Here is a 12,797-nt window from a genome sequence, read left to right on the forward strand (position 1 = left end):
GCGGGCAGAACGCGCATAAAACCATGTGAAACTTGTCATGGTTGGGTACTGCTATGCGATCGGTGGGTACGCGCAACGGAAATGATCGTTGTCAAGTCACTTTCACTGGGCATAGTAGGGGAACCCCCTGACCTCCACTGGTGAAGGTTTCCGTCTTTACTTACTGGAATCTCCAGTCACCTTGGTCTTTGTCGGAAGTTCGTTCCCAGAACTTGATCCTGGTGTGCCAATTTTGCTGCCCCTCCCCCCCCCCCCGCCGACCGACTTCACTAGACCACACCTCCATGAATTTCCATACCCGGACCCTGTGCAGTCTCCCTGACCTTTATCAAGGTGATCTCAGTGCATTACCTTCCCAGATCTCGTCTGACCCGGAACACTGTACGCTTAACTTCTCCGACCTGTCGCCATCTGTCCTCGACTGACCTTGACCTCGGTGGGCGGCAGGTCATGGCTTAGCAGCGTGTCCGGCTGGCTCAGCTGGGAGGAGATGATCTTCAGCACACGCAGCACGGCCGCTGGCGCCGAGTCGTGTGAGTAGTGCGTGCTGAGCTCCATCTCGCACGTGGACATGCTCACGCGCCAGGCGGTGGCCCTATCTGCGCACGGCTGGCCCCAGTGCGGCTCCGTCGCCACCATGTAGAAACCCTGCGCCGTGGCGAACGATGGTGTTTGAGGTAGGCGAACAGCGCGGATTCAGAATGCCACGCAACACATCAGAATGCCACACAGCACACCAGGACAGCCGCCGGACTGCCATGGAGAGCCGTCGGCCACACATGCTAGCTTTAGACAACCACCAGGTGTAAGTGGTCGACTTGGTGCGTGCGTTCGAGGCGTAGTTGAGATAAACGCAAATGGCTAGCAATGAGCAGAACAAACTGGCAAATGTTAGAAGTCAAAAACTTTTGCGGGGCAGCGGCCGGTCGTCCGAGGCACGCATATGCAGCTAAATTCGACCAGCGCCATTTTTCTCCGAGAACGGCTAGATAGGCTTCATCCTTCGGAGCAGGTCCGAGTGATATGTGCACACTGTTCAAGCCCCGACAATGCTAGATTCCTGTGGCAGTGCAGTGCTCCTATAAACCAGACCAGCTCCACGGTTGCGCACCACACCGTCCGCGTGTGAAATGTCCGTTCGATATGAAACCGTGACCCAGCCCGGATACAGGTACTTTACCGGACGGCGGCCGCTGCCCGGACACTGCAGCCTGTCCGGGTGGCAGTGCCATGCGTCCTTCTCCCCCCCCCCCCCCCCCCCCCGGCGCGCCACTAAAGCCCCTTCGGTCACGTGAGTCGGCAGGACCTGCGGCCCGGCATCCGTGACCAACAATAACTGATCACGACCGCCTGGCGTGTGACGTCACGTGACCTGTTTGTCCTCGGCTGCCGCGGACGGGGCGCTACGTCCCGCCAGCGCTGTTTGTATGACCCCTGGGTGGAGATGAGGCCGTTTGTATGATCCCTGAATGGAGAGGAGGCGGGTTGCAGCGGTAGGAAAACTGATCTACACCGTGTCTGGCAGGAGCGAATGGAGAGGGAGATATTTCGAATGTGTGGCCAAGCAGCTTCCTACTACTGAGTAGAGAAACTCGTTGAGAAAAAAGCACAGGGCAGGTGAAGTGTCGCAGCGGAACGACGTCGCAATGGTTATAGGCAGAACATATCAGTGTAGAAAGCAGGACGCATCACAGCTGGACGGTGCGACTCGCCATGTTGGAAGACAGGGCGGGAAACTAGATAGACCAGCGGTGCATATACCTATCCACAAGCGGAGACAACACCTCGTGGGCCCAGGGCACACGCCATCCCGTAGGCAAGGCCAGAAGGCGCCCACCTTGCAGGCAGCGCGATGAAAGAGCAGGGCGTCAATGTTGCAAAGTGGCACCCGGGCGGGGAAGTCGGCGCGCTCCGGCCAGCCCTGCAGTCCGACGGCCAGCGTCAGGTCCACAGACACGTGCGTCGGCGGCGAGCGGCCGTCGACTCCGCCCGGAAACTCGACGGCCAGCTTCACCGACGGACCGTCGCAGGTGACGGTAATGTTCAGCTGGCGCGGGTCGGGGAACAGATCGCTCCTGGCGTTACCTGCGCGACACAGAGGGCCGATGTCAGGGGATCGGACCAGCGGGTGGCGAAGCTGGCCCGCTGAGTAGTAGCAGTAGTACGAATGCGATGTCCATGTCTGTGAATGACGTACCTCGTTGCTTCCTCTGTACACACGTGCATTTTTTGTCACTTGCATGTCTCCTTTCCTCTTTCTATCTTTATCTCAAGCCCTTTCTCTCTTCTTCCCCTCCTACCCCCCCCCCTCTCTCCCTTCCCCCCCCCTCTCCGACTCTCTCTCTCTCTCTCCTCTCTCTTCTATGCTCTCTCTCTCTTCTTCTCTCTCTCTCTCTCTTTCTCCTCCTATCTATCCTCTCTATCTCTTCTCCCTCTCTCTCTATCTCTATCTCTCGCTCTCTCTCCTCTCTCTCTCCTCTCTCTCTCTATCTTCTCTCTCTCTCTCTCTCTCTCTCTCTCTCTCTCTCTCTCTCTCTCTCTCCTACGACTGACCAATCGCCAGAAAGATTCGCTGTTCGGGGGGCAGCTGCAGGATATAGTGCAGAACACCCACGTCCACGATCTTGCCGGAGCAGCCGCACAGTGATGCCTCCTGGATATCCCGCATGTTCGAGATCGGCTCGGCCACCGCCTCTCGCACCAGGGACAGGAAGCAGTCTCGTAGCTTGTCCCTGAACGTGCTGGACGCGTCAAAGAACTACCGATGACATGATGAACCCACCGTGCACCTGCTTCACGCGATGCATTATCACCTTTATACCGTGTAGCAGTTCAGTTAGCGTGGGTGGCATTTTAGCCTTCAACTGATTCGTTTTTTACTTTCACTATGCATCTGTACCACGTCGCGGTCTAGCAATATTGACATTATATGCTACTGGACCTCTAACCTTATCTAACGGATAGCATGTACCATTGGACCTCTAACCAGATACAACGACATCACATACCCACTGGACTTCTAACCTTATCCAACAGGCATTCTCTGTTAAGACAATACCAAGCACCAACGAACCCACGCTATCCACATAAAGGCACTGAGGGCTACCGTGCGCTGCCCTCGCCTTCGCTCCGTGCCGTGCGCCAGGCTCGGCCAGGAGTCAAGGCACGTCCACCCACCGCTTCAGCAGACCTTCGCTGTCGACGAACTCGGCCCAGAGTTGCCGGCTGTCTGGTGAGAGCAGGAGGCGGCCGAACCCGTCTGGAGTGCCGTTGTCCTCGAGCAGCTGGCAGGGCGGCTCAGCGGCGTCGCCCGGGTACAGCGGCGGCCACGACAGACCGTCCAGCCGCACCATGTAGTCGTACTCGTCCGGCTCGTTCACCTGCCGCCGACACGCACGAGCCAATGCAGGTGACTGCAGGTCACTGATAACTTCTGACGGTCACTGAAGTTAACTGAAGAGCACTTCTGACCACTGAAGTTAACTGAAGAGCACTCCGGATCACAGAAGTTAACTGAAGAGCACTCCGGACCACTGAAGTTGACTGAAGAACACTCCGGACCACCGAAGTTGACTGAAGAGCACTCTGGACCACTGAAGTTAACTGAAGAGCACTCCGGACCACTGAAGTTTGACTGAAGGGCACTCCGGACCACTGAAGTTAACTGAAGAGCACTCCTGACCACTGAAGTTAACTGGAAGCCATTGCAGGAAATTCGGGGAGAACTGGTTCCGGTCACTGCAAGTCACTGAAAACCAGGGCGGGTAACTGTTCTGTTTGTTTACTGTTCACAGCAGATCCTTTGAGACCTCGTAAGATCAAATGCTATTGTTGGAGCCATACGACACGACATTATGCCAACTGGGATATTGTCGTGTCGCATGTGTTGTGCCTGATAAAAATACACGAGGAATAAGGTTATTGGTACCGTCTTATCTATATAGCGGTTAATCGTGGAGAGAGACTACGAGACGTCGGGTGTTGGAAAAATTGAAGTGATAAGCTGCATTGCTACGCAAGTTCTTATGCCGAATGCAAAATGTTCCACCCAGCCTAGTCTAACGTTGGTTCAACAGACTGAAACTCGACATTCTCGACAAGTCACTGCTCTAGCGATTTAAGCTTAGACCTTCTATTCTAGAGGCAGCTTATGTTGGCAAAAGCATTGATTGTGCCGGTGTTTACATACCACTACGGATATAACTTTTGAGGCATTGTTTTAACAGGACGTATTTTCAGACTGCGAAGAAATGGGCATATTTCATTCCCTGAGGCACTGAGTCATGAGCTGAGTGGTCTGGAGTAGCGGTCTTCGTGGGGCGGATACAATTTGCGAGCATACGGCTGGTAACAGAGATTTCGCAAAGAGTGGTATAAATGTGTTAAGGAAAGCCTCAAAATATTGTGATTGTTTTTATGTTTTTAAAATAGCTCTTCGTAACGTTCTCTCGTCCGTCATGCACAAATGGCGTCACGGACCAACGCTGATGTCAGCTGGCCACGTGAAATTTGACGCGCGGCTGTTAGCGGGGCCGCATCACCGCATCAAATTTGGGACGGAACCTGACCGGCGGGGCGCCATCAGTGCGTGCACACGTGTCTCATTTCTTGAATGTGGAAAACACGAAATTCGTCGACTGACAAAGGTCGCTAAAAGGCCTGGAGAAACCCGGCTCACGACTCTGTAAGGGTGGTGGTAATGGGGGGGGGGGGGGATGTCTCAGCGAAACTGGATCAACACTTCAAATCGAAAAAGAACCGGCATAAGTGTCGGTAAAAAAGCAAATCGATGCGCACAACCGCGCATGTGCGCTCGAGCTCAAAGATAAGATTCAAAGATTTTGAGGCGTTTCCCGGACTTGTGTTTGACCTGGACTACTCAAGCAGATAACGACGTGAAGCCGACTGCACCATGCAGATAACGACGTGAAGCTGACTGCACCATGCAGATAACGACGTGAAGCCGACTGCACCATGCAGATAACGACGTAAAGCCGACTGCACCATGCAGATGCGCGTCGCGTTGGAAACATATTTTCGAAAAGAACTGGCTGGCACCTAAGCGGGGTAAGATGCTGCCAGGAAAGTGACACAGACGTAGGGCCCAGTTCACAATGTGTGATATCCGCCCATTTTTTGCGTTCATTACCATAGTTTGGTTTCATTTGCTTAAAAGTCTGTCACAGCAACATACCCCATTTTCACATGTTCAAAATGTTGTGCATATTTGCTGGCCTACCACCCATTACACATTGTCACTGAGCCTTTGCCAGTTTGCGCCGGCGGTCCCCGCCGCGGAGCGTGTTCGGGCCGGCGGTCCCAGCGCGAAGCGTGTTCGGGCCGGCGGTCCCCGCCGCGGAGCGTGTTCGGGCCGGCGGTCCCAGCGCGAAGCGTGTTCGGGCCGGCGGTCCCCGGCGCGGGGTGTGTTCGGGCCGGCGCTCCCCGCCGCGGAGCGTGGTCGGGCGCACCGCTGGGCCTTTGGAGCCGAGGGTTGAAGCTAAAAAAGACTGACACGATCGGCTGAGACGGCAATATGTGATTGCGGTGATGCTCGTATCTGTTTCCGTGTGTAGTTAGCCACCCGCTGTCGAGTGCAATAGCTGGACTGGCTGTTTCACGCATAGCGTGCGTCACACATTGGCGCAGCGGATATTTAGGTGTGTGGAGGGACCTTGCATGAAGACAGGTGACGTGTGGAGGAGACTCCGTGGCTGTAGTGATGCGGCACCAAAAACTATTTCACCGAGACGAAGGCGTGTTTGTATTGGACATTTCTATTCTGCTTTACAGCTGGCCACGCACGCACCACCGCGGCCACGCACTGCGTTACCCAGGTTTGAATTGCTAGGCCTCAGTAATACGCCTCAAGCCTTATGAAAATATCGCCGAGGCAGTTAACTACACCACACGTGTCCCCCCCATCCGCCGACCGCACTTAAACGGTCACGAGCCACGCCACACATGGGCATGTAACGTGGTTCGGCTCGCGCGCAGCACGCGCCGGGGTCACCCATAGCGGGGGCGGGGCTGGAGGCACGTACCCCGAACGTGGCGGCCCGGGTCCGGAGCCGAACGGACCCAACAATGCGGCTGACCTTCAGCTCTGTTCCCGGTACATTGTGCGACGCGAAGGGTGGCGCAAAAGTCTGCAAACGAATCGCGCCGGCAGGGAACAAACACCTCCCGATGAAGGCAAACAGACCGGCCGGCCGAAACGAGCATCTGGTGGTGACGTGGCCAGCGTTCTAATGGCGCTACCTGGAAATCGCACCATGTGTGGACCAGTGAATACAGGAAACGCATTGCGTCGTGATGGCTTACCCAAATCTGACTAACGTGCACGAGCACCTGCCTAAATCTGATCCAGAATGGAAACTACCTGTCTATCGGCGTATCACTTTTGATCTCGCCTTTCTGACGGCCATATCAGGCCCATATATTTTGTTGTCAAATGACCGCTCATCATGAAGGAAAACATCGTGATGAAATTAATGGTTAAGAATGGTTCTTTATAACATCACGACAGGTCAGATCAAGACAGATGACATCGCCATCCGTTTATGTTTCGGGAGATATGCTGGGACACGGCGTGCCATTGATGAAATGGTCTGCCACAAGGGTGTTACCTACCACCTACATACCAGCTATAGAGCTCCTTACGCTAGGTAATGTCATGGGTATCAGTTTGGAATGGGCAATAGTTTGGCTTGCCACGAAGTCGTGTATCAGCCTACCGCGATAGGTGACTGGTGCAATGCTGCGTCAGGAGACTCTGCGAAACTGGACAAAAGTTACACGCATTCAAGCGGGAGTGGGATGCGACGTCAATTGACGAACCCTTTGAAGTCGGGTGTTAAATTCGGTATGCTGTGCAATCCATGTTTTCATGTTGTATTACATATACCTATAAGGCAACGGTCACTCAAGCCACTTAGGAGTCCTAATAAAACTGAGCTGAACACAAAATGAAGCTGTGCCACTTCTACATGGATCATTTCGAGCTCGGAAATGCGTGGTAGTGGCTGCGGGAATGAGCAAAACGGAATCCATGTACGTATACACCATATTATATTGTAGAATTGCAGGCTGGGATGGGACCTTTTTGCTAAGAGCTCTTTTTGGAAAAGCTACCCCCTGCCCCCACCCGAAAATCCGTGGCACCGGCCGTAGCCGGAAATATTAGTGGAGCCAAGAAACCTGATCACATATATCCGACCCCGAAAACGCTCGGGTGGCTCAAAATTAGCGAACTTTTGTCCAAGCGTGCCTCTCTAGCTCTGCATCAGCTACCATGGCCGCCCACGGCGCCAGAAAGTCTCCGTGCCTCTGTCCTGTGTTCTTATGTGTTTACTCGACCTACGCGAGGCTCTGAAAGTCTTCTGTTACAGACTCCGCGCGTCTGAACTGAGCTCGCCCACTGGTCACTCGTGTGCCGCACCACTTGCACGTGGAGTCGTCCACGGCCAAATGGTAGGGCCCTGGCGTCGGCGATGCATTTATGAGCAGGTGTGATGGATTGGTTACAGGCGGATTGTGCAAATCGTGCAGCCTAGGTACTTTTCTCTGTCAAAAATTGCATGCTCGTATGTAAATGGTATATAAACTAACTGAAGTTCGCCGCCAGGATTAGTACATGTATTGACTCGGAAATGGCAACAATGAATTTGTGGAGATATTGGTCAATACATGCATGTACCAATGACATTCTATGAAAACTGGATGTGTATGGGTCTGGTCAGGCCTGGGGGGTTCCGTTGAAGGAATCGATGACTTTGTCATAATGTACGGTTTTGATGAACGTGAACGAAGTATCGAGCAAGCCAAATACTCTGGATGTTGTCGCAGGGACTGGGCTGGAAGCCGGTAGTGCTTCTATCACCTGAACTCTCTGTTCAGGCCACGGTGCATTGGACCTGGGCCAGCTTTCAGGAAAGGTGGCATTAAACATAACCAACTCTATCTCTTGCTCACCTACTGTTTGCAGTGTTGGGGCAGCCTAGCAAATCGTAGACTGAGCATCCCTGTACGCCATGCCGTTGGTTGGTCTTGCGTGTTCATCTAGTCAGGCGCCGAAAACTGACATCAAACATAACAATGTTGACCTGAGTCAAGCTGGCATCATCCTTAACAATATTCCAGGACGGGTGGATCCATGCCTGCACTCTATGGTACGAGACCGGTTGCCCAAGTCGACCCGCACGTTTGCCAGTTCGGTCGCCATTTGTTTCCGTCGCAATGCATTTGTCTCGTGTCGTTGCAACGTCGTCTCAGTGATTTGGTCCCGGCGTCGGCCCGTGCTGCGCAGCCTTTTTTCCAGTTCGCATGCCCTCCGTGCTATTTAGATGTGGAGATTTCCTTTCTCCCGGCTGCGATGCTGCACTAAATCCCCGCCTAGGGGCAAAATCTCAAAAATGCACATGATCACAACCAATAAATCGTTGCACTTACCATAGCCATATCTGTCTTAAGCTGCCGTCAGCGCATGCAGCGACATAAGCATGTAGAAAGCGCGACAGTTGGCCCGGGTCGGGCAAGGTCAGCTGGAAGAACCCCACAGCTCAAGTAGTATTCACTTGGATAGCAGCTAGCACTCCTAGCTCCCAGCCACTGGTGGTCTTCATTGTACTAGACTGGTGTGAAATGGTAGCTCCCGAACAAACAGGTTTTTAATAGGTTTGATGTCATTTCACAAATTGGTCAAGGTCAATGGCATATGGTGGCCTTATCTGACATAGGAACATTCTGGACAACTTTCGCGCACTGGATGATTTGCCCTATATTTGGTACGCATTGCGCCCAAAAATGGTAGTTTTATAGCTTACATTGATTGTGAGTCTATGATTTTTTGCTGAAGTTATATGATTATTAAGTCTCACTATACTAGGAAGTACTGGTTTCGTTATCAATGCTCGAGGCTCTTTTCTAATTTCGTTTATATTCAAGGTCTCAAGTTTGATCACGAGTGAACTAAAGCGCTAGCAAGTGAGCAGGGTTAAACAAGGTAAAGTAAACGTTTGTATTTCAAACCAAAACAAGTGAATGGAGAAAATGTTTGGAATCTGTGCAAACAATGCCACTAGAAATATATCAAGTAAATAAATGATCCAAGCTCCCACATCCCACCACCCGGTCACGGGCCTACGCTAAGGGTTGCGCGAAAAACGGACGGCTGAGTCGAAGGTTACGTTGACACATGCCGAGCACTGGGTTAGAAAATGGCTTAGCAAACATCAGACACCACAAACCTATACGATCCTTACAGGCATCCCGGGTATTCAGGTCCTCGCAGGAGCTTGCGTTATTCATTATTCAAAGATCTCTTTAGAGAAAATGTCTTCACAGATTCCGAGCATCTCGTAACTTCATGTGCTTTCAAATGTAATCGTTTACTTAACGTTTCTTAACTTTGATTGCTCAAAGTAAAAACACAACTTGAAACCTTGAATATTGACTAACACAACTAATGTTTGCTTGATAACGTCTTTAAACTGGTGTCGCCTGGCACATTAAAGGTTGATAATGTCAGCATAGAAATGCTGAACTACTGATGCCAAAAACTCGGGAGCTCAACTCCTGTTTTACTTTCATCAAGTTTATTGTTCTCAATAGGTTTAGCATTTAGACATATTGCTTCCAAGACCTGATGGACCTGGCCTGGCCGACATGAAAAGTAAAGCCACACGTTAACCTGGATGGGTAAACCAAGCAAATGCTGGATTCCTTAAGGTGTAAAGCTGATTTCTAGCACGTAAATTCAATGCCACAGCCCAAATGAGCCAGTAATAAAAGTTGACAGTGCTGGCTATTTCTCACAGAGAAACGTGCATAAATACACGTTGCGTGTTCTGCCTATGTGGACCTGTGGTCGCTGTAACAAGCCCCATCCATGGGCTAAGGTTCAGCACCTGCAAAACTGCAATGTTTCGAATCGCTGCAGTGACAGCCAGGACCACGGTCAGTATTTGTTTTGTGAGACAAGGGTAGGGGGAGAAGCTTAGCAAATACCCATCATATGAGAACCCGAAAACCCGTCTATAACGTCAAAATAAAAACGTCGGACCTAAGCCTGCCCTCCCCTCTGACTGCGGCCCTGACGACGGCAGCAGGAATCTGACTAAAGCTGGTGGCAATAATTTCATCGGTATTCACCTGTCTTCCCTATGCATCAGCACATCACGAATGTACCTCTCCTAGGCTGATAACGCCAGAGATGTAATCACAACAACTGGTGCATGCTGCTTCGGTCTCACTCTATCCTGTCGCTGGCGGGTCCAACCCCCGCCACGCCAGTGAGGGTCAACAACAGCCCTGTTTGCTGGCGGTGCTGTCGAGGGAGACAAGTGGACGCCCGATCCTCTTTTAGCAGGTGCCAGCCCTCAGCCATCGAGGAGAAGCATGAGGTCAAGTGCGCCCGAAACGCGATCAAGGTCACAAGCTCACGAAAGCCAACTAAATCAAGAGGGCTTGAGAAAACATAAGAATAGCATTATAAAGGTATGCAGTTCTTACACAGGGGTCCCATGAAGGCTTCTGACAGAGGCCCATTCTCTAGGACGGGCCCACTTCACATCCATATGTGCGCGCGCGTTAAGCTGGCGTTCGCGGCTGCCGCCCGCCAGCTCGGCGTCAGCTCGACCCACCTTGTAGTGCTCGTACGAGCTGCCGACGCTGAGCAGGAAGCAAGAGGCGAAGCGGGGATCGCGCGCGCCCACCGTGGCGATCACGCGCTGCACCAGCCTTTCGACGGCCGCTTCCATCGTGCCGACGGCGTCCAGCTGCTGCAGACCGGGCCCGCCGCCTGCGGCCCGGCAGGTCAGGCTCCGGGCGAGGTCCGCTTTTGTTTTTGGTCAGTTCACAGGCCATTAGGCCGACAGACAGACAGAAAGACAGACAGACAGACAGAGAGCTCAGGATGAGCCGGATGTGGCGGAGGCATGGGTCAGGCCACCAATAATTCATTTATCCTTCCAAACACGATGTTGGTCGCTTGGTATGGTCAATCCCGTCCTTTGATATCAGCCGAATTTTAGCGCGGCCGCTACCACGAGCCGGTAAACGAAGGCAAGCGCTCTAACCAACCGCGTTATCGAGACGGATAGTTGAGGTCAACTGCAGATCAGTTTGCAGGTAGTTAGGTCACAGGACAGGCCAGGTGATGATATGGCCGGGGCGGCAATGACAAACAGAACAAGCCAATGGCAAATAAACCATCCGTACTGGCTGGAGCGTGTGGTCCAGAACGTGCACTGACAAAATTTTGAGCAATGTCACTTAAACGATGAATGTATATAATCCTTGCAACGTTTGCAGCGTGGTGGTCCAAAAACTGAGAGCAGTTATTGTCTGGCCGAAACTGAGCCATATGACTGTTGAAAATGCAAGGCTATTCCATAGTCAGTGCGATATCATGCGACACCGACGACATCCAGTGTTTGGTAATGTCATCGTCCATGTGACACACTCACTATGTACATCACACACAGGTGCTATGTCATTGACTTAAATTGGACCAGAACAATTTCCACGATATCGAGGAACAGCATGTCAACTGTCCCAGGCTGGCAGGAAGTGCTCCTTATCTGGATGGGCGCCTCATTACCGGCATAGCAGGGTGGAGTATAAGCCAGGTCTTAAATTTGCGTACATATTTCAGTGGTCTGTCAAGGCAAGGAGTAGCACCAATAGACTGAGCAAAAAGTCAGTCGTCGCATGAGTATCATCTCACCACTGATTAAAACCCATGCCGAATTCGCGAACGTGCTCAGGTTTGCAACGTGTTACGTGTCAACGTGTCAATCAACGTGTTATTTAACACGTTGATCGACTGAGGTGTCACGGGTGTGCGGTGAGGTCACCCAGGCACCGGCGTAGTCGCTCGTACGTCATAGGGACAGGTCATGGGTCACCGTTACCAGAGGACAGGGCATGACCGGGGTTAGGTCACAAGCTACGCTTGCCATTTGCCTTCAGCTTGCAGTCTAGATAGTGATCAACGGTGCTCACTCGCAGCGGCCTTTCACCCGCTGCAGGGTCACACGCAGCTGGTGACACGAACAAGATTCGTCGGTCGTCAGTCGTGGGTGTTACACAATGTGTTTTCGCGTGAAATCTTACAATCAAAATAAAAGTCGGATTCATTTTGTAGTGAGAAATTATCATTAACAATTTTCGCAATGTTGTAACGACCTAAAAGACCAATGGCCGTGCCCACGGGCCACTGGCTCTGTGGATACTGTCCACACCAGCCAGCCCCCTACCTTGTGGCTTCATAGCCGAGTAGTACTCGTTGAGAGCTGCGTTGCAGCGGTCTTCGATCCACGCAAAGCGCTCGTTTAGCTTGCGCAGCTGCCGTTCGCTGAAGGTCAGGCCTGACCCAGTCAGGTGCAGAGGCCCAGCCTCGGCCGCGACCCGGCTCCGGCTCCGGCTGCGGCTCGGGCCGCAGCCCATGGCCGCCGCGAGGATGATAGCGGAGGCGTTCGCCGACCTCGACGCCTCGCACCGCACTGGCGGGCCGGCAGTCAGCGTCCGTCAGCCGGCGCGACTCCCTCCCACTCCCCCGCCCCACCCCCTCTGGCGCGACCCTACCGCGTCTAGCCGCGCCGGTGACTCAGTGGCAGAGGTGTCGCCAGCGGCGCGACCGGCCCCAGGCCATCTCGCGACACTGGTTGGAAACGTGGGACCGTTGCGTGGAGTCAGTTGGGTGGTAAGGCCGCGATGTCAGTAACGCGCGCTCGCACGGAAGAGTTATGATGTACACAGGTGCACATTGCTTTACTCCATGATTTGCGCCACATTTA

General features: G+C 52.9%; 1 protein-coding gene across 1 annotated transcript in view; it reads right to left on the reverse strand.

Moving 5' to 3' along the window:
* The window catches only part of LOC119098006 (uncharacterized), a 56,759-nt gene extending 44,275 nt beyond the window's left edge, over positions 1 to 12,484 (reverse strand). Inside the window, exons 1-6 of the mRNA XM_037220937.1 lie at positions 12,258 to 12,484; positions 10,641 to 10,798; positions 3,178 to 3,380; positions 2,554 to 2,732; positions 1,838 to 2,085; positions 427 to 648 (exon numbers count right to left, since the gene is read on the reverse strand). Coding sequence (XP_037076832.1) covers positions 427 to 648; positions 1,838 to 2,085; positions 2,554 to 2,732; positions 3,178 to 3,380; positions 10,641 to 10,798; positions 12,258 to 12,447 — 1,200 coding nt within the window. The 5' untranslated portion in view covers positions 12,448 to 12,484. The remainder of the gene's footprint in view (positions 1 to 426; positions 649 to 1,837; positions 2,086 to 2,553; positions 2,733 to 3,177; positions 3,381 to 10,640; positions 10,799 to 12,257) is intronic.
* Positions 12,485 to 12,797: the final 313 nt, after the last annotated feature.

Source organism: Pollicipes pollicipes, unplaced genomic scaffold (assembly GCF_011947565.3).
Source record: "Pollicipes pollicipes isolate AB1234 unplaced genomic scaffold, Ppol_2.1 Scaffold_4740;HRSCAF=5597_pilon_pilon_pilon, whole genome shotgun sequence".
In the NCBI taxonomy this organism is placed as follows: Eukaryota; Metazoa; Arthropoda; class Thecostraca; order Pollicipedomorpha; family Pollicipedidae; genus Pollicipes; species Pollicipes pollicipes.